Consider the following 22,629-nt stretch of genomic DNA (forward strand, 5'->3'; position numbering starts at 1 on the left):
CTGAATGGATAAAAAAACAAGAGCCATCTATAAGCTGCCTACAAGAGACTCACTTTAAACCCAAAGACATACACAGACTAAAAGTGAAGGGATGGAAAAAGATATCTCATGCAACTAATAGGGAGAAAAAAGCAGGAATTGCAGTACTTGTACCAGACAAAATAGGCTTCAAAGCAAAGAAAGTCACAAGAGACAAAGAAGGACATTACATAATGATAAAGGGGTCAATCCAACAAGAAGATATAACCATTATAAATATCTATGCACCCAACATAGGAGCACCTACATATGTGAAACAAATACTAACAGAATTAAAAAGGGAAATAGAATGCAATGCATTCATTTTAGAAGATTTCAACACTCCACTCACTCTGAAGGACAGATCAACCTGACAGAAGATAAGTAAGGAGACAGAGGCACTGAACAACACATTAGGACCTAACAGACATCTACAGAACTCTACACCCAAAAGCAGCAGATTCACTACACATTCTTCTCTAGTGCACATGGAACATTTTCAAGAATAGATCATATACTAGGCCACAAAAAGAACCTTGGTAAATTCAAAAAGATTGAAATTGTATTAACCAGTTTCTCAGATCACAAAGGTATGAAACTAAAAATAAATTATGCAAAGTAAATGAAAAATCCCACAAACACATGGAGGCTTCACAACATGCTCCTAAATAACCAATGAATCAATGACCAAATAAAAACAGAGATCAAGCAATATATGGAGACGCATGACAACAATAATTCAACACCACAAAATCTGTGGGACGCAGCAAAGGCCATGCTAAAACAAAAGTATATTGCAATACAGACCTACCTCAGGAAGAAAAACAATCCCATATAAGCAGTCTAAACTCACAGTTAATGAAACTAGAAAAAAAATCAACAAACGAGGCCCAAGGTCAGTAGAAGGAGGGACATAATAAAGATTAGAGCATAAATAAATAAAATCGAGAAGAATAAAACAATAGAAAGAATCAATGAAAGCAAGAGCTGGTTCTTCAAGAAAATAAACAAAATAGATAAGCCCCTAGCCAGACTTATCAAGAAAAAAAGAGAGTCTACTCACATAAACAGAATCAGAAATGAGAAAGGAAAAATCACTATGGACACCACAGAAAAATCAAGAATTATGAGTGAATACCATGAAAAATTATATGCTAACAAACTGGATAACCTAAAGAAATGGACAACTTTCTATAAAAATATAACCTTCCAAGACTGACCCAGAAAGAAACAGAAAATCTGAACAGACCAATTACCAGCAATGAAATTGAACTGATAATCAAAAACCTACCTAAGAACAAAACGCCTGGACCAGGTGGCTTCACTGCCGAATTTTATCAAACATTCAGTGAAGACCTAATACCCATCCTCCTTAAATTTTTCCAAAGAGTAGAAGAAGAAAGAATACTTCCAAGCTCATTCTATTAGGCCTGCATCACTCTAATACCAAAAGCAGGCAAAGACACCACAAAAAAAGAAAATTACAGACCAATATCCCTAATGAACATACATGCAAAAATACTCAACAAAATATTAGCAAACCGAATTCAAAAAGACATCAAAAAGATCATCCATAATGATCAAGTAGGATTTATTCTAGGGATGCAAGGATGGTACAACATTCGAAAATCCATCAACATCATCCACCACATCAAGAAAAAGAAAGACAAAAACCACGTGATCATTTCCACAGATGCTGAAAAGGCATTCGACAAAATTCAACATCCATTCATGATAAAAACTCTCAACAAAATGGGCATAGAGGGCAAGTACCTCAACATAATAAAGGCCATATATGACAAACCCACAGCCAACATCATACTGAACAGTGAGAAGCTGAAAGCTTTTCCTTTAAGATTGGGAACAAGACAAGGATGCCCACTCTCTCCACTTCTATTCAACATAGTATTGGAGGTCCTAGCCACAGCAATCAGACAACACAAAGAAATAAAAGGCATCCAGATTGGCAAGGAAGAAGTTAAACTGTCCCTGTTTGCAGATGACATGATATTGTACATGAAAAATACTAAAGAATCCACTCCAAAACTACTAGATCTAAGATATGAATTCAGCAAAGTTGCAGGATACAAAATTAATATACAGAAATCTGTGGCATTTACATACACCAACAATGAACTTGTAGAGAGAGAAATAAGGAAAACAATTCCATTCACAGTTGCATCAAAAAGAATAAAATACCTATAGCAGACATAATGTAGGGGGTGGGGCATGGGGAGGGTTGTACAACACAGAGAAGACAAGTAGTGTTTCTATAGCATATTACTACGCTGATGGGCAGTGACTGTAATGGGGTATGTAGGGGGGACTTGGTTAAGGGGGAAATCTAGTAAACATAATGTTCCTCATGTAATTGTAGATTAATGATAGCAAAATAAAATTAATTAATTTTTAATAAAAGGAATAAAATACCTAGGAATAAACCTAACCAAGGAAGTGAAAGATCTATACTCTGAAAACAATAGACACTGATGAGATAAATTAAAGAAGATAACAATAAATGGAAACGCATCCTGTACTCATTGATAGGAAGAATTAGTATTATCAAAATGGCCATACTGCCCAAAGCAATCTACAGATTCAATGCAATTCATATCAAAATACTAACAGCATTCTTCAACAAACTATAGCAAATCATTCTAAAATTCATATGGAACCACAAAAGACCAGGAATACCCAAACCATTCCTGAGACGGAAGAATAAAGCAGGGGGGATTATGCTCCCAAACTTCAAGCTCTATTATAAAGCCACAGTAATCAAGACAATTTGGTACTGGCACAAGAACAGAACCCATAAACCAATGGAACAGACTAGAGAGCCCTGATATAAACCCAACCATATATGGTCAATTAATATATGATAAAGGAGCCATGGACATACAATGGGGAAATGACAGCCTCTTCAACAACTGGTGTTGGCAAAACTGGACAGCTACATGCAAGGGAATGAAACTGGATTATTGTTTAACCCCATACACAAAAGTAAACTCAAAATGGATCAAATACCTGAATGTAAGTCATGAAACCATAAAACTCTTAGAAGATAACATGCGCAAAAATCTCCTGAATATAAGCATGAGCAACTTCTTCCTGAACACATCTCCTCGAACAAGGGAAACAGAAGCAAAAATGAACTCATGGGACTACATCAAACTAAAAAGTTTCTGTACGGCAAAGGACACCATCAACAGAACAAAAAGGCATCCTACAGTATGGGAGAATATATTTGTAAATGACATATCTGACAAGGGGTTAACATCCAAAATATATAAAGAACTTACATGCCTCAACATCCAAAAAGCAAACAACCCAATTAACAAATGAGCAGAGGATATGAAGAGACCGTTCTCCAAAGAAGAAATTCAGATGGCCAACAGACACATGAAAAGATGCTCCACATCACTAATCATCAGGGAAATGCAAATTAAAAGCACAATGAGATATCACCTCACACCAGAAAGGATGGCCAGCATCGAAAAGACTAAGAACAATAAATGCTGGTGAGGATGCAGAGAAAGGGAAACCCTCCTACACTGCTGGTCGGAATGTAGACTTGTTCAACCATTGTGGAAAGCAATATGGAGGTTCCTCAAAAAACTAAAAATAGAAATACCATCTGACCCAGGAATCCCACTCCTTGGAATTTACCCAAAGAATACAACTTCTCAGATTCAAAAAGACATATGCATCCCTATGTTTATTGCAGCACTTTTTACAATAGCCAAGATATGGAAGCAACTTAAGTGTCCATCAGTAGATGAAAGGATAAATAAGTGGTACATATACACAATGGAATACTATTCAGCCATAAGAAAGAAACAAATCCTACCATTTGCATCAACATGGATGGAGCTGGAGGACATTATTCTCAGTGAAATAAGCCAGGCAGAGAAAGACAAGTGCCAAATGATTTCCCTCATTTATGGAGTATAACAAGGAAGCAAAACTGAAGGAACAAAACAGCAGCAGACTCACAGACTCCAAGAAGGAACTAGCAGTTACCAAAGGCGAGGGGTGTGAGAGTGCGGGCGGGGAGGGAGGGAGAAGGGGACTGAAGGGTATTATGTTTCGTACACATGGTGTGGGGGATCACGGGGAGAACAGTGTAGCACAGGGAAGACACATAGTGGATCTGTGGCATCTTGCTGCACTGATGGACAGTGACTGCATCGGGGGACTTTATAATATGGGTAAATGTAGTAACCACATTGTTTTTTCACGTGAATCCTTCATAAGAGTGTATATTAATAATACCTTAATACAAATTTAAAAAAAAATATTGCTGGTGTGATTCTTAGCTTTCTAGTTCCCATGGAACTCTGTCCGTGAAACCCTCCATCTACCTTCTGGATATTCGCATGGAAGGTGAGAACGGGAAAGGCAGTTGCAAATAAAACAAAAGAGCAGCTTTCCTTTCTGGAAGGAAGACAAAAGAAGAGCACTGAGCCTGTCTGTATTTGATACGTCATTCAGTATTTAACGATAGAAAGGCCCCAGGCGGCTGAAGCTCACTAAAGCAGAGGGGGTTAACGCATTTCACTGAGAGCGGAAGAAACCTGGGAGCCCAGCTGCGCAAGCGCACTTTGACTTTCTCCCTGCGCAAAGCTCCACAAAGCCGGGAACCTTACGTTAAAGTCTACGTTGACTTAAACACTGGTTCCCGGGTCACGTCGTGCTACGGGAGCGTCATTGACTCCTCCTTCTTCAAGATGGCGTCTTTGCTGCAATCGGAGCGGGTACTCTACCTAGTCCAGGGAGAAAAGAAGGTTCGGGCCCCGCTCTCGCAGCTGTACTTCTGCCGCTATTGTAGCGAGCTGCGGTCGCTGGAATGTGTGTCTCACGAGGTAACGCTTTCGTCCCTTGAAGAGTGTGTAGTGGGGGCAGGGGAGCCGTTCATCCTAGTCACCGCGGCGGTTAGTCATTTTCCTAGCTTGCTGATTGGCTATGTTTTCCGACACTCAGATTTAATTTGCTTACAATTTGTCATTTAGGAGGCGCGGCCTTGGGTAGGGCTGAGCGGATCTTCTGGTTCTAGGGCGCCCTCTGATTGGACAAACTTGACTTTGGGGGCCGCTGACTGTCTCTGGGAGGGTTGGTAATTAGGTGGGTTGGGGAGGAAAAGGTGTGGGGATGCTTAGTTCAGGCCACTTGAGGGGCGAGATGCTGTCTTTCCAGGATTGTGGACGGTGTGGGGCCCGCAGGCCTTCTCGTTTATGCTCCTCCCATCCTGGAAGTTCTGCACCTACTTTCACGTCAGAAACTGGGCGCTCCTAGACTTCTCAGCTGTTTCCTGGCTCAGGCCGAGGCCTGCAGCGGGGAAGAGGTTCGGATGCGGTGCGCTGAGCGAGAAGCGCTCAGAATAGAATCTGCCATGGAAGAAGCTCAAAGTGTTATATTCAGAATAGAATCTGCCATGGAAGAAGCTCAAAGTGTTATATATATCCTCTGAAGAATAGGGTGCTGTCCTTCATGGGCTCAAGTGGGGTTGGAGGTGGGATTCCTCAGAATGTAGAAGACCCACCAACAAAAAGTCACCAAATAACAAAACCGCAAATTTATGCAGCACTTGGCATATCTTGTTTCATTCAATAAACTTGGGGGATTAAAAAGCAAATAAGACATAAATCCTGTTGTTGAGTAACTCTCAGTCTAGGGAAAGAATACCTGATAGTAACAATAGCTGCATCTTATTCAATATTTTCTATATGCCATGTGCTTTATTTTACATAATCTTTTTTATTCTTACAACCCAATAGGATGGATACCTTTTAAAAAATTACAGTTTAATGAAACAAACATGTTATGTGTAAGGTTGAAGGCACTGGGGGGAGGGGTGAGCACGTCGTTAGCCTCCTTTTCCGTAGACTAGGGAACCTCGCCCGGGGCATTCAGATAAACTACCTGGCCCTTTACTGCCTCTCTTCGCCTGCTTATTTCGGCTAAAATTTATGTTTACCGTAGGTCACAGAGCTAAAAATTTGTGGGTGGGAGGGAGGACCAGAATTTGAAACCAGGCAGCCTGATTCAGAGAAGTTCACTATGAAGATCCATGGACTATTAAAAACGTGTGTAAAAATACGGCCTATTTCATAAGCCATCTTACATATTACTATTATAATTTTATTGGGGATATTTTTCAAGATACTAAGAATAGAGCAAGCAGTTAAATAGTACTAGAGGAAAATCAGTACTGTTGTATATACATGATCTTTCTTGTATTTTTTTTTTTCTCCATTAGCACTTTCTATGTGTTATCTGCTGGGCAGGTTCTTTCTCTTTTAGGTGCTTCCCTGTTCCAGCTCCACCTCCAGGATTTATTGGATTAAGTTCTCATTTGGTGGTCATTGGGAAGCTCAGTCTCCATGATCTCTAAATATTTTTTTAGCTAGGACATTCAGTCTGAGTGTGTCTTTAAAAGACTGGTGTATACTTGTGAAGTGGAGGTCATTAGGGTTTGGGGAAGGATGAGGCTAATGAGGACTGGAGCAGTCCAGAAAGTTCTTAATGAAGAACATAGGATTGGAGCTACACATGAAGGGACAGGCATAATATGGAAAGGGGACAAGAAGAAATGAAATATATTTTGCCCTTCATGATAAGGTAGTACAAACATTAATTATCAATACTATCTTTTATGTTCCTGGAGATTATTTGAGCAGCCACTTTACCTTTTCAAAGATTGCCCTGTTTATAGCAGATGATGATAAAAGAAGTCAGTTCTGTTACAGTATTTGTGTTCAAGTGAATCTGTCTCTGCATTTGTAGGTGAGTAGAGTTCTAAAATTGTCAAATAGGATCTACCTCCATTAAAGAAAAAAATAATTATTCAGACCTTAAAAAATAACAATGAATCTAATATTTATAACTATTTTTTTAGTTAACACAATAAGACTGTCTTGTTAGCTTGGTAGTTTAACTCCCATTTAAAAATCTCCAATTCGTTGGCGCTCTCTCTCTCTCTCTCTCTCTCTCTCTCTCTCTCTATATATATATATATATATATATATATATATATATATATAAACTGACTTTGTAAATGTTCACTTACACTTTTCTTCAGTGAACATGTATTCAGTAAAGAGAAAACTTAAAAATCTCTCTTTAACAGTTTAAGTGTGGTCAAGTTATTGCAGTCTAATAAAGCTAAACTAGATAGGTGTATTTGATCACAGCCTCACAAACTGAGTTATTTTATTAATCTATTCATTAGGGTATCATAAAGTTGTTCTTCTACATAGACATCTTTTAACACATCTAATGCATAAAACCCTGGTGAAAGGGAACGGGAAAGATCAGAAAGAAAAATAGAAGGATTTTAGGGAATCCAGAGGGTATGAAGAAACCAGTGATTGAAGAATAGACCCCAAGCTGAAAATGTTCTTTGCCAGATCAGTGCTTTCTCACCTTCTGCTCCAGTATATTTTTTAATTCATTATTTGGCACAGACATACGCACAAGCTATACTCTTTTTCCTCTGATTTTTTTATTTCTTGTTTCTAGGTGGACTCCCATTATTGTCCCAGTTGCTTAGAAAATATGCCATCAGCTGAAGCCAAACTGAAAAAGAATAGGTAAGACTGCAATCTTGTGTTTTGTTTTCCTCAAATATTTTTTAAAAGCTGATAAAACACGTGGGATTAATTCTCATTTTTAACTAGCTGTTACTCATTTTTAGCATCACTCTTGCCAGAGATGAAATATTCTTTGATTTTTTTGTATGTAAACTTTTTATTTTAGAATAGTTTCAGAATTAAGAATTATTGTGAAGATGGTTCAGAGAATTCCATTTACCCCATACCCAGTCTTCCCTATTATTAGCATCTTACATTAGTGTAGTGTGTTTGTCTCAATTAATGAATGATATTACTACATTGTTATTAAATTAACTCCACATTTTATTCAGATTTCCTGAGTTTTTCCCTAATCTCCTTTTTCTGTTCCAGGAGCCTATTGAGGATACCCACATTATAATTAATAGTCATGTCTTCTTAGGCTCCTTCTGCTGTGATGTTTTCTTAGAGTTTTCTTGGTTTTGATGACCTTAAACATTCAGAGAATGCTACTAAGGTATTTTGTAGAAGGCCCTCAATTAGAATTTGTCCAATGTTTCTCTGGTCAGCTGGGGGAATGTATTATGGGGAGGAGGACCACAGAGGTAAAGTGCATCTCATCACACAATGTCAAGGGCACATAAAATCAAAATGTCTTGTCACTGTTGATGTTAACCTTTATTACCTGGTCTGAGCTATTGTTTGTCAGGTTTCTCCAGTGTAAAAGTTACTCTTCTTTTTCTTCCTCTCCCATGTCATACTCTTAAGAAGGAAAAATCACTATTAAATAGTGGGGAGTTACGTATCCCCCTCCATGAGGGCTATCTCCATAAATTATTTGGAATTTTTTTGCATGGAAAATTTTTTTCTTCTATTTATCTAATCATTTACTTAAAGCATTATGGACTCATGAATATTTATTTTATACTTTAGGTTATATTCAATACTACTGTATTTTTTTGTTCAAATTGTTCCAGCTGCAGCCATTGGGAGCTCTTTCAGTAGACTCCTATATCTTTATGATATACCCCCATTGTATGGGAGTTTTTTGTTTTTGTTCATTCATTTCTGGTACTGCAACATATTTCAGGTTCATCCTGTATACAGTCTGCTACACACCTAAAATTAGCCATTTCTCTAAGGAGCCCTGGTTCTTTTTATTGGAAAGTACAATTAAAAACCAAGACCTGGGTAGTAGGTGTGCTCATTGCTAACGGGTGCTGTGTGGTTTTTAACTTGGTTGGAAGTCCTTTGCTACCAGTCACACCCCTATATTTCTACAGATTATTGCCCACAGATTATTATTTTTAATACCTTTTGGAAGGTGGGAAGTATAATTTGTCTTTCCTGTCCCCAAGAAATGGATCCTGATGAGCCAGACATCATTTTATATGCTGTTCACATTAATTTTATCATTTAATCCTCAAAATATTCCTGTGAGGTAGATACTATTGTTCTTGAAGATGTTATCCAAACAGCAAAGTATCACACATAATTGGAGTTATGGAATGGAACTTCAGAGCTAGTCCAGGACTAGAGGTGAAATCTTGGTAATCTTAGGTGGGAAAGTTGAAAGCAACAAACACAAAGTCTCCCAGAAGGGGAACTGTTGCCTGGGCAATAGGAGGAGTAGTGCCTGGGGAGGGAGCAGGAAGCCCTGAGAATGCACTGCTTTCCAGCCACTGCTGTTTGATAGCATTGCTTGTTTTCTGTTTCAGCGCTGGTCAGCAAATAAGCAATTATTTTCCAAGTCCAGTTTCACAGCTTAGTGTGCTGTTGCCTCTCAGTTTTTCATTGTGTAATTGGTCTGTCCCTCCAAAGGCATAGCTGTGACATTTCTCTTTTCTTCAGAAAACCTTGTGCTCTGTACAAGAATAAAAAAACTCTGAAATAGTTAAGTTCAGACTGTGTTAACAGTGATTCCCTCTTTAGAGTACGATTGAGTCAGGCTCTGATTCTTTAGGAACTTAGGCGATGATTGCATTTTTTTTTTTAATAATGAACGTGTACATTTGAAATTTTAAACAAAGTTCATAAACATCTCTCAGGAATTTTTCTTTATTTCCTTTTGCTTGGGATAGATTCCTCCCTTCTAGTCCTCTCTTGAATTCCTAACACCTGGAACAATACCTGTGGCATGGTAGGTCCTTGATAAATGTTTGTTGAATGAATGAAAGGTTGTGTTTGTTATTTCACAGATGTGCTAACTGCTTTGACTGTCCTGGCTGTATGCACACCCTCTCCACTCGGGCAACAAGCATTTCCACACAGCTTCCAGATGACCCCGCCAAGACCACCATGAAGAAAGCCTATTACCTGGCCTGTGGATTTTGTCGCTGGACATCTAGAGATGTGGGCATGGCCGACAAATCTGTGGGTGAGTGAGGTGGACTTAAACATGAGATTTTGTGAAATTGGCAGTGCTGTAATTGCCCACAGATTATTATTTTTAATAGCTATTGGGAGGTGGGAACTAAATTAGAGTATTTTGTCATTAAACTTTCTGTATTCCCAAGTTCTGACAGTGATGGACCATGGTGTTTCATCTGAGACTGGGTAAACTATTTAGTTTTCTTAGAATTTGTAAAATAGCTTTTATAAATCTGACACTTTCTTACAATCAAAATATTAATGCTCTTTTATTTATAAAAAATAAATGCTCCTGATGATGAAACACACCATGAACAAAACTAAAGGATAAAAGGGACAAACCAGGAAATATATTTGGATCATATATAACAGAATTAAGATAAATAACCAAAAATGAGGAACTCTTATAAATCACTAAGAAAGAGACCCAAAAGAAAAATAGGCAAAGGATGTGAACAGCAGCTTTCAGAAGTAGAAATAAAAATGGTCAGTAACTAAAATGTGCACACTGAAGGAGCCACCATAGGATAAAAAGGATCTGTGTCTTTTTTACAAACTCCTTAGTAACTGTATAGATTCCATGGAAAGACCCTAACCTTTCACGAATTCACAATTTAAGTCTCACCCACTCATGTTTCCCTCCTCTGAAATTTTATAGCCCTTTGTTTTTTTTCTACACTTCCTTTGGGTATCATAAACTGCCTTGTACTATTATATTCTTTGTATGTGAATTTTTCATATGTTTTCAACTCTAATATGAGTTCCTTGGGAACAAAGACTTTGTTTTGAATGTCTCAATTCTTCATTTAGTTTTCATTGTCTAGTTTATTGGTTTTTTGTTTTCATACACAACTTGGTGAAGTAATTATATGTATTTTTTTAAAAGCCAATAAATATGCAAAAAGATGTGCTCAACTTTACTAGTAATCAGATAAATGCAAATTAAAACTTCATCCATTGATTTGACAAAATTTTTAAAATCTGGTAACACCAAGTGTTGGCAAGAACATGGGAAAATAGTTCTTTCATATGCTGTGGCCTTAGTGAGCACTTTGACGACATCTGTTAAAATATTAAACTGCTTTTATCCTCTGCCCAGCAATTCCACGTCTAAGATTCTATCCTAAGGCATTCAAATATGTGCCCAAAGGTACATGTATGTGTGTGTGTGTTGTATGTATACACAACACACACACACAGTGTTTATCAATGAAATAGAAAAATTGTGTTTTTGGACCTAAAGATCACTTACCATTTAAGGCATTAATTACCTCTCCATCATTTGAGCATTTCAGAGTGGAGATTGCAGTTACCTTTATTAGGAAACTTTCTTTTTACATTTCCTCTACTCTATGGTTTACATCAGAGAATAGTTTCTTTATAGTCAGTTCAAAATATTGAATTGCTATTTATTTGTTATATAAATAGTAGCATTGCTAACTCCCCATTGACTTTTTTTCTGAAATTTCATATGTTTTCTGAAAAATTTTTAGACTTGTTAAAAATTCTCATTTTTGGATTTTCATTAAAAATGTCAAATTTTTATCCCTTTCTTGCATTGAAAGCAATAAATAAATACTAGCACCTTGCTGTTATTTGTTTTTTCACTTAATAAAGTACCTTGAAGATCTTTAAAAAATAGACATTTCAGTTTACTTACTAAATATATTAGGAAGTCCATAATAAGCTTATTATGTCATTTGACATAACTAAAATGAACATGGACTTTAGCTAAAAACTTCCCATAGATTTTTACACAATTTAAAAGTAAATGTGGGTGAAGTTTCTTTACATTCAACTTTGTTCTTAAAAATTTAATCCTTGATTCTGTTGAGTTTGTGCAGTGGTTTAGAGTGGCTGAGCTCTTGGGGGTTTTTTCTGATTTTTGTTCAGTAAGTTGATGAAACAATCTTCAAAAACAAAGTTAACTAAGCAAGTATACCTTAGTTCCTTAAAAATGTTCTGGTGGGTAGATATTACCTGAAATGTGGTTTATGTTAGAAACATATAACATCTTCTTAGGTTGTCAGTAAATATTTGTGTATGTTTTAGTATCAGTGTAGCAAGTAAGTTGCTGGAATTTATTTATGAATTTAAGTTAAATATAAAAATCGACCTCACAGTGGCATAGTGTATGCCTCCATGAGTTAAAATGTGTTTTCCCACATTTGTATTTGTCTTTTTTTTATCAAGTTAAAGAAAGAATGCTCAGAAATCCAAATCCATTTCTCCAATTGTTACTCAGTGTGCTTTTTGGATTGTGAGCCATCAGTATTGGAGAATTTATATTTCAGAACTTAAAACCAATGCTTGCCTCTAGAAATCTTATCTCCTGTAGGGTATCATGACAATGATAATTGAATACCAGGAGCTCTGAGAGAGTACACATAATTTCATTTCTTCCATGATGTCACTGGTGTCTGAGAAGCCCTGAAACCACTTTAGTTAGAACTCTTTTGTTTATTTCTAAGTAAGCCATTGTGTCAGCAATGTGCAGAGAAAAACTTATAATGAGGTAGTTCTGTCTCCCAAGTTGCTATTTAGAATGAATTAGCAGTTTTAAAAAAGCAATTAAGTACAGCAATCATATTTTTTTAAATATTACAACTAAAATGTGATTGCCTTAAGTAAGGCAACCCTTAAAATATAAATATTGTACTAAATGATGTTGTTGCTGCCGTTTCTTGCAAAGGGGTAGTGTCACCTTCAACAAGAGTCCTTTTAAAAAGTTATTTTTAATTATACAAATAAAACACATTCATGTACTGATCACCCAGCTTAAAAAATTAAACATAACCAAAACAGTTTAAGCTCCTTGAGTAAGCCTTTTTCCACTGCATCCCCCTTCCTCTGCCCCTTAGAGAGAGATGATCGTCACAGTCCTGAACTCAGTGTATACCCGCTACCATGCATGTCTTCATATTTCTCCACATAATGAATGGAGCCACTAGCAAATAATGTTTTTCACTTTTGAAACAAATAGAAACATACTGTATGTATGTATCCTGCTACAACTTTTCTTTATCAACATTATGTTTATGATACATAGCCGATTCATGCATGACTTACCAGTTTATCATGTGTATGTTTACAGTTTACAGTTTTTTGTCTTTTGATGGATATTTAGGTTTTCAATTTTTTTGCTTTTGACAACAATGTTGTTAGAAATATTCTTGTATGTGTTTTCCTAAATCACAAGAGTACGGGTTCCCACACGTAACTAAAGTAAAATTGCTGGTTCCCAGTGTGTGTGTCTTTAGCTCTCCAAATTGGTTTACCAGTTTTCGTTCCCACTAGTGAGAGTAGACTGCCCATTGCTTCGGGTCCTTGGCAGCTCTTATTGTTGTTGGACTTCTTTCCAGTTTTTCCAAACTGATGGTTGTGAAATTTCTCATTATAGTTTTAACTTTTTCTCTTTTTTTGGTTATCTTTATTGTTATAATTTACATGTAATGAAGCTCACTAATTTTAAATGGAGAATTCTGTGATTTTTGACAAATGTGTATAGTCATGTAGCCACCACCACAATCATGTTGTAGAACAATTCTATCACCCCAAAATTTTTCTCAGTGCCCCTTTGCAGTCAGTTCCTTCCCCTGCCTCTTTGCCCCAACTGCCACTAATATGCTTTCTATCACTGTAACTTTGCCTTTTCTTTAAGTTTATGTAATTGGAGTCTTGTAGTACATAGTCTTTTGTGTCTGTCTTCTTGCACTTAGCATAATGCTTTTGAGGTTCTCCCATGTTTTTGCTGTTTGTTGCTAAGTAGTATATCTATTGTATGGGTATACCACAAGTTGTTTATTCATTCTCTAGGTGATGGACATTTGGTTTTTTTCCAGTTTCTGTCTCATGTAAAGCTGTTATGAACATATGAACATTTGCCTACAAGTCTTAGTGTGGATATATGTTTTCATTTTTCTTGAGTAAATACATAGGAGTAAATACATAGGGTAAGGGTATGTTTAATTTGACTAGAAACCACCCAACTCTGTCCCAAAGTGGCCATACCATTTCAGATCTTCACCATTGATATAGGAGAGTTCCAGTTCCTCAACAACTTTCAGTATTTTCAGTCTTTCTCATTTTAGCCATTCTAGTGAGTGTGTAATGATACATACCTCATTGTGGGCTTAATTTGTGTTTTCTTAATGTGCTTATTTGCCATTCATGTGTCTGCTTTGGTGAACTGTTTGTACAAATCTTTTGCCCATTTTTAACTGATTTTTTTTGTCTTTTTATAGAGTCATAAAAATTCTGTATACTGGATACAAGTCCTTTGTTAAATATATGTTTTGCAAATATTTTCTCCCAGTCTTTGTCTTGCCCTTTTTATTTTCTCAACAGTGTCTTTTGAAGAGCACAAGTTTCTAATTTTGATGATGTCCATTTTATCAATTTTTTATTTTATAGTTTTTGCCTTTGTGTCCTAGTGAAGAAATGTGAGGCTAACTGAAGGTCCACTAATGTTTTCTTCCCAAAGTATTGTAGTTTTAGCTCTTGCATATAAGTCTATTATTTATTTCAGGGTAAGCTTTATATATGCTGTGAGGTAAGGGTCAAGATTTTTTTTTTTGTATGTGGATATTTTTTTGTTGTACCATTTGTTGAAAGTGTTCATTATGGATTTACTTTAAGTTTTCTGGAGTATTCTATGAGTTGTGCTGTTTGTTTCTTACATAAGAAGTTCTTCTCTAAACCCAGGTCTTACAGGAGAGAAATTGTGTAGTGTTGCAAATAAGGGCAGAGTCTCTGAAGTCAGACTACCTGAGGTTGAATCCTGGCTTTACCACTTACTATCGGTGTGATTTGGGAGAAGTTTTATAACTTCTTTAAGCTTCAATTTCCTCATTTGTAAAATGAGACTAGTAATAAGACTCCCTGCCTTGGAGTGTTATTATGAGAATATGTTTCAAATGCCAGGAACAGAAGCTATAATATGTGTTAGTTGTGGAGATGGTGGTTATCATTATCACCATCATTATTTTTATTTTATTTATTTATTTATTATGTTTATCTTGGTATCATTAATATACAAGTATATGAGCAACATTGTGGTTACTAGATTCCCCCCATTATCAAGTCCCCACCACATACCACGTTACAGTCACTGTCCATCAGCATAGTAAGACCATTATTATTTTTAAAGAAAAAATTTCATCCTGTACATTCTGGTCCATATGATTTCTAGGATTCTTTCTTAGAAGTTTTGCGATTTTATGTATGTATGTTTTGTGGCCTACACATGACTGTTTTTATGAAAATAAAATTATCCAATTATAAAATTGTTAATGTTCCTTTATTTGCAGCTAGTGGTGGGTGGCAGGAACCTGAAAATCCTCACACACATCGGGTAAGTAAAGGGTCATCAGAGAAAGGGTGAAATAAGGTAAGATGGAGAAAAAGACTGAGGATCTTCCATTTTCTCAGTGGGTATGGTCTATGATTAGAAATCCATAATGTGTTGTGGTAGCTATTACACATAGAAAGTGCTTCTCATTGTAAGAGATTAAATCACGGCAGTGTTTTCTGGTCTGGTTTAAATTAATAGAGAAATCTAGCTGTACTTTTACTTCTGAACTCATGTTGTGAACTGGAAAAAGGAAACAGTGTGTTTTTGTTTTTCACATACTCACCAAGTTAAGGTTCCATTGGCTCTCAAGTACTCTTGGAAATATCAGCAGATAGACATCTTAACTCTTGGAAACACCACTACTTTAGACGATGCCTTTGGACTGAGTAGTGGTTGCTTATAGAATCATGACTTAACGTTCTTTAGCGGTTCATAGTGATTTGATCTCTGTATTATGTATTAGAATTGATTTTTTTGCCCCTGGAACTGGAATACGAGAAAGATGATGAAGTGCTATCAAAATGATATATGATCAAACTGTATATTAAATAATAATTTTTACTTATGACATCAAAAATTAGAAATACTGAAAATATCTTGGATGAGAGTATGGGAAATTGGACCTTCTCACATATACTATTGTTAGTGTAAATTATTAAGATTTCTTGAATTCTCAGCCATATCTATTTCTTGCTAGACTCACAAATATATTCATTCATCATAAATTCATTGGGCACTTACAGTGTGCCAGAAACTGTGCTAAACTATAGGGATATGTGGTCTCTACTCTCATAGAGCTTAAATCTAATGGGAAAACACGAATTGGTCAAACAATCCCCAGATAAATGAAAAACAGCAATAATTAATGTGAAGGAGAGATGCATTTTAAACATTTATTAGGTGGAATTTCAACTAATTAGGTCCATGTCTGAAGAATGTGCCGAAGTCTGAGGACAACAGGCACAGAAGGGAAAGAATTCAAGGCATAGGAACAGCATATGCAGAGAGCTTGTGAGTGAAAGAAGCAAAGCCAGTTGTAGACAAGGTGAATGTGACTGGAGTGGAGCGGTGCTAGTAAACGGAGAGAAGTGTTTGAGGTCAGACCATGTGGACCGAGGTAAGGAGGTTGAGAAGCCTTTATATGGATTTAAGCTGAGCTGACAAGATCAGATTAATGGTTCTGAAAAATAATTGCCCCTGAATTGAGAAGACAAGAATGGATACCATTTAAATTGTATTACATGAAATGATTGAATACCTTACTATCTATCATCTATACTATACAACAAGATGCAGCCTTTAAAAACAGTGAGGTAGATTTGTTTGTACTGAATAGAAAGTTCATGATACTTTCAGTGAAAAACAAAGTTATAAAATAATAAATTATTTCCCTTATATGTAAAATATTTATACATATAAGAGCTGTATGTCTATATGCAGGTTTTTTAAATGTATGCAGAATATAATCTCAGACCTTTGTAGGTGTATAAGAAGATGTCTGAATTGATAATGGTGGGTATAGTGGATAATACCTCTGGTGAGGGGAAAGGTAGACTTGGGAACAAGAGATAACAGAGAGGTGTCACTTTTTATTCTTTGTGTGTATATATTGTTTTAACTTTTCACAATTAACATACATTGCTTTTATGATAAACATATATTTAAAAATAAAAATATGTGTGAAGTAGGAGGGGAAATAAGGGGGGTAAGAATGTGTAATGTCACATTCTTAGACAGATGGTCCTGCGGCCATGCAGAGAAAAATAGCAGTTGTGAGAGGAGATAAGTAATGAAGTAAAGAGCAATGAAAAGAGAACATAAAGGTTCCAAGCCTTTTCATTGACAATTTCTTCCCATGTTTGAACATGAAGGTTCTGTTTCAATTCTGAAAGTAATTTGTATAATGAAAAGGAATTCTCTTAGAAGAAACAGGCAAGCTTGCCCACCTTAATAATTTGTTTTTCTATTTTATGCATCTAATCAGTGTTGATTAATTTTGTATGTTTCCTGTTTGCTTTTTTGTGAAACAAATACTAAGTCTTTGATTTCCTACAGATGAACAAACTGATTGAATATTATCAGCAGCTTGCTCAGAAAGAGAAGGTTGAGCGAGATCGCAAGAAACTGGCGCGACGTAGAAACTATATGCCCTTGGCTTTTTCGGTGAGGACTTGATACAGAAAGGAGTGTGCTGTTCATTGATCAAGATCTGTGTGGGATAAGAATAGTGACCATTTCAGAAGTGGCCATTTTCCCTAGATTCCTGAATGATGGGTAGGAGAGAAAGGAGTCTCATGATGTGTTTAAGTTCAGCAGTTACGCTTTTGCCATGTTGTTAGTTCTACTTTAAATTCTTTGACTTGTAAGGACATTTGTATCTTTTTCTCCATCACTCCCCTTTTTCTTCTGATTATTCTCCAGAGGCTACTGTTTAATTTTGCAGGCACCCCAGAACTCATACTTGTATAGAAAATCAGGAGCAGGTGAGCAAGTGGTAGACTTTATTCTACCACTTTTATTACCTGTGTAGCCCACCTTTGACATCCTAGTGGTAGTGGTTTCACAGCTCTAGTTGTCATAATTTTTGGCACTTTGCCATATTTCTCCAGTATGAAAAACACTGACAACACAGTGCATGGTTAAACAAATTGTAATATATGTAAGTGTAATTTTTGATAGGAATTATTTATGGAAGCCATTCTCTACTAGTTTGTATACTACCAATCAGAAGCAAGTGATTAGGACTTAGAGCTCTTGTTACTGTCCAAGTTGACATTTAATAAATAACACTTGTTGAATGGTAATGATGTGTCAAGCACTGTGCTAAATACTTTATACATATAATTTAATCCTCACAACAATCCTGTGGGGTAGATAGTATATCCCCATTTTATAGATAAGGAAAGTAACTTGTCATATTGCTTCTGCATGAGAATCAGACAAGCTGTTGGAACCCTAAGGATTGGTGAGGTCCATATAAAAATACCTAGTTTAGAATTTATAAATAAAACATTACAGTTATTAATAAAACAGTAAAACTTCTAAAGCATCTACATTTGCCAAAGACTTCAGTGAAGTCTTAATGAATTTTACTGAATAATCCAGTGGTGTAATCAGCATCTGCACTAGTGTATTTAGGAGTTGGAATTTAAATTAAAGACATTATTCTTCCCACATGCCCATATAACCTGCCTTCTGTGTGAGTTTGCTTCTGTCTCATGCTGCATTTTTTTTGTCTCTGCTGCAACCTGCTGCTATTTGGGGGCCTACAGCAACACACTATTCATGTAGTGGTAAGTTCTCTTTTATGGTTCTTGCTAACCCTGAAAAAGTTAGCAGATGATCACTGGTGTTCGAAGAAGACATTTTTCATGTGTCTTAGACACTCCACATAGTTCTAGGTTAGAGATGAATAGTAAAAAAATCATAAGTAGTTCAGTTTTACTATTTTAATGTAGTTTCAGTCTCCATGTTTTATTATTATTTTAAGAATAAGATGATGTGGGGCTACAAAGTACTCTCTTTAAAGGAAGCTTTCAAATTAGCTTTTTTTTTTTTTTTTGCTTATTTCCCTGAGCTTCTCATGCTGTCCCACTCATAATTCCCAGTCCACTCTTTTGATAACTAGGACATGTAAATAGGGAATTTCTAACAGGAATTTCTGAATTCCGTTTAGGACAAATACGGTCTTGGAACCAGGCTTCAGCGACCACGAGCTGGTGCAACCATCAGTACCCTTGCTGGACTTTCGTAAGTTTGGATGTTAATTGGCTTTAAGGAGAAAAGCAGGTATCAAAATTTCTGTTGAAGGAATGTGATTTAAAGTAGTTGCTACTGGAGAAGAAGATTTTCATACTTAGAAAACACCTAAACAGAAAAAAATACCCTGCAGTAGGAGAATATTTCAATTACTGGTATTATAGACTCTGAAGATAATCAGGTGGGCCCTTGAGAAATCAACTGCTTTTTGTCTTTTAGCCTTAAAGAAGGAGAGGACCAAAAAGAGGCGAAGATCGAGGCGGCTCAGGCTGTGGATGGGGTGGAGCCGCTTCCTGAGGACTATTACATAGGACCCGTCAATTTAACAGAAGGTAATTTTAAACATTATTCTACTTTGTTTTTACCTTACAACTAACTCTGTTTTTGTTACTTATATGCCTTGTGTTTTCAGATTTTTAATGACATAGTTGTTAGTAATAAAATTAATCATATAGCAAATAAAATAGAAGTAATCATTTGAAGAACTATAAAATCTCTACGGTTTTTTAAAGAACGCTATTCAACAAAGGAAGTATTTTTTCATGTAATTATTTTCATATAAGTCTGATTTTGAGCAAGTCACTGTAAACTAAGCCTGGTTTTTGCCTTTCACGCTAGTGACCACCCTTCAGCAGCGTCTCTCACAGCCTGACTTCCAACCAATCTGTGCTTCACAGCTCTATCCTCGTCACAAACACCTTCTGATCAAACGTTCCCTGCGCTGCCGGGTAATTATTCTCTTCTGTAGAGTTGTCGTTTAATCAGGAGAAAAGCAAAAATAAACTAAACATGATTGGTATCTGGCCAATATCAAAATCTCTGGAGTGTAGCAAATATAGAGAAGATGCTTCTAGAGAATGTACTGTGTGTCCAGGCACTTTTAAATGCTTTTAAGATAAACTCAGTCTTCACAACTCTAAGAGGTAGGTACTGTTACCCTGTTCTGCAGATGTGAAAACTGAGTTATCTGAAGGTTAATAATTCATTAGCTAACCCTAAAAGAATAGCAAAAAAATATGTAGCATTCAGGCTAATAGAGAGGAAACGAAAAGAACTAACAAAAAATACAAATTAAGAAGAAACCAAGAAAGAAGAAACGTCAGCAAGATCCAGGCTGTGGGAATCTATAGAACAAACAACAGAATTTACATCAGTGCTATTCAACAGCACAACCTTCTGTGATAATGAAAATGTTCTGTACCTGCCTAGTCCAACATAGTAGCCACAAGTCACATGTGGCTACTGAGCATTTGAAATATGATGGTGTGACTGAGGTACTGAATTGTTCATTCTTAATTCACTTAAAAAACCATGTGTGACTAATGGCTATACTAAACAACACAGGTCTAGATTGGAAGAGACCTAAAAAGAGTCATATGAGCCAAACACAGTGTTTGGGCGTTATTTAAATCCTGATTCAAAAAACAATTTTAAAAGGGCCAGGGGAGGGGAGAGGAAGGGAAGAAAAATGTATGAAACCTTTGGGAAAAATTTAAACATTAGCTGGATTTTTGATGCTATTAAAAGAATTAGTCACTGATTATAGTGATGATAATTGTATTTTTTTTTTTTTTGGTATCACTAATATCCAATTACATGAGCAACACAGTGGCTACCAGACTCCCCCCATTATCAAGTCACTACCACATACCACACTATAGTCACTTCATCAGCACAGCAAGATGTCACCACTTGTCATCTCTGTGCTACACTGCCCTCCATGTGCCCCCCCCCCATTATGTGTGCTAATCGTAATGCCCCTTATTCCCCTTCTCTTTCCCTTCCCACCCATCCTCCCCAGTCCCTTTCCCTTTGGTAACTTGTTAGTCCATTCTTGGGTTCTGTGAATCTGCTGCCATTTTGTTCCTTCAGTTTTTGCTTTGTTCTTAAGCTCCACACATGAGTGATATCATTTGGTACTTGTCTTTCTCTCTCTGCCCTATTTCACTGAGCATAATACCCTCTAGCTCCATCCATATTGTCGCAAATTGTAGGATTTGTTTTTTTCTTATGGCTGAATAACACTCCATTGTGTATAGGTACCACATCTTTATCCATTCATCTACTGATGAATGTGTGTGTCTATTAAATCAGACATTGAATCAATAACCTTCCCAAACAGAAAGTACCAGGCCCACATGGGTTCATTGGTAAATTCTACCAAACATTTAAGGATGAAATTCCAATTCTTACCATCTCTTTTAAAGTGTAGACACAAAAGGAACTACTTCCTAATTCATTCTATAAGGCCAAGTATTATCCTAAAGCAACCAGACAAAGACATTACAAGAAGAGAAAAGTATAGACCAGTATCTCTCATGAACATATATGTAGAAATCCTCAAAAAAATATTAGCAAATCAAATCCAAAACAGTATTAAAAGAATTATACACCATGACCAGGTGGATTCATCCCTGGGATACAAGACTGGTTCCACATTTGAAAATCAGTGTAGTCTGTCACATCAATGGACTTAAAGAAGAATCACATGAACCTATCAACAGGTATAGAAAGAACATTTGACAAAATCCAAAAACCCATCCATGATTTTTAAAAAAAATCAGTAAACTAGGGATAGAGAGGAGCTTTCTCAACTTGGTAAAAAACTGTCTACAAAAAGGAAAAAGGAGGAAGGAATATAGAACTGTGGTTCAAATAAAAAGCATGTAGTAAGGTAATAGGTTTTAAGCCAGATATATCAATAATTACATTAAAAACCAATGAACTAAATGCTTCCATTAAAAGACAGAAATTGTCAGACTAAGAACAAAATGCAACTACCGATCTATATGCTGATTATAAGAAACACAAACATGAGAATTCAGAAAAGTTGAAAGTAAAGATAGATGAGAAACACTAAATTTTTTAATGGAGGGATAATTCATAAAGGAAAAATTGTACAGTTCACAAAGAGGATATAACTTATAAAATTGCTTCTAAAATTGTTCTAAATCACATGGACTCAAAATATATAAAGAAAATTAATAGACAAATCATTTTTGGGAAGTTTGACATACTTGTCTCAGTAACTGGGAGAACAAACAGATGAAAATCAGTAAGAGGATAAAATACTTAAACAATTTAACTAGCAAATTTGATCTAATGTCATATGTAGAACCCTGTGCCTAATATCTGCAGAATACACATTGTTTTCAGGTACACACAGAACACTTATAAAAAATTAACTGTACAGTAGATCATAAAGTAAGTCTCAACGTTTTTCAGAAGATGAGATTGTTAGAATATATTATTTGATCAAAGTGCAATTAAGTTAGTGATTCCTATATCACAAAACTTGCAGGATGCAATGAAGGCCATGCTTAAAAATATGTACATATATATTAGAAGAAATGTTAAAAAAGATCAGTGATTTCAGCATCCATTTCAAGAGTTAGAAAAAGAACAGAAAAGTACGTCTAAAGAAACTAGAAGGAAAAGTAGGTATTAGTGAATTAAGAAACCAATATAAAATACAAGAGTAATAAAACCCAAAAGTTGATTCCTTTAAAAAGATTGGTGATAGCAAATATTAATATCTGAATTAAATTAATATGACTTTAT

The 22,629-nt window shown here is 36.0% G+C and overlaps 1 protein-coding gene across 2 annotated transcripts in view; it reads left to right on the forward strand.

Annotated features, from left to right (window-relative positions):
* Nucleotides 1-4,710: 4,710 nt before the first annotated feature.
* Nucleotides 4,711-22,629, forward strand: part of DCTN4 (dynactin subunit 4) — a 30,665-nt gene continuing 12,746 nt past the window's right edge. The window contains exons 1-9 of one of the 2 annotated variants that reach the window (XM_036881576.2): nucleotides 4,711-4,880; nucleotides 7,537-7,607; nucleotides 9,785-9,963; nucleotides 15,266-15,309; nucleotides 17,365-17,472; nucleotides 18,582-18,602; nucleotides 18,986-19,059; nucleotides 19,288-19,400; nucleotides 19,687-19,796. In XM_036881576.2, coding sequence (XP_036737471.1) covers nucleotides 4,746-4,880; nucleotides 7,537-7,607; nucleotides 9,785-9,963; nucleotides 15,266-15,309; nucleotides 17,365-17,472; nucleotides 18,582-18,602; nucleotides 18,986-19,059; nucleotides 19,288-19,400; nucleotides 19,687-19,796 — 855 coding nt within the window. In that variant the 5' untranslated portion in view covers nucleotides 4,711-4,745. The remainder of the gene's footprint in view (nucleotides 4,881-7,536; nucleotides 7,608-9,784; nucleotides 9,964-15,265; nucleotides 15,310-17,364; nucleotides 17,473-18,581; nucleotides 18,603-18,985; nucleotides 19,060-19,287; nucleotides 19,401-19,686; nucleotides 19,797-22,629) is intronic. The other variant, XM_036881577.2, reaches the window with a different exon arrangement.

The sequence above is a fragment of the Manis pentadactyla genome, chromosome 2 (genome assembly GCF_030020395.1).
Source record: "Manis pentadactyla isolate mManPen7 chromosome 2, mManPen7.hap1, whole genome shotgun sequence".
Lineage (NCBI taxonomy): Eukaryota > Metazoa > Chordata > Mammalia > Pholidota > Manidae > Manis > Manis pentadactyla.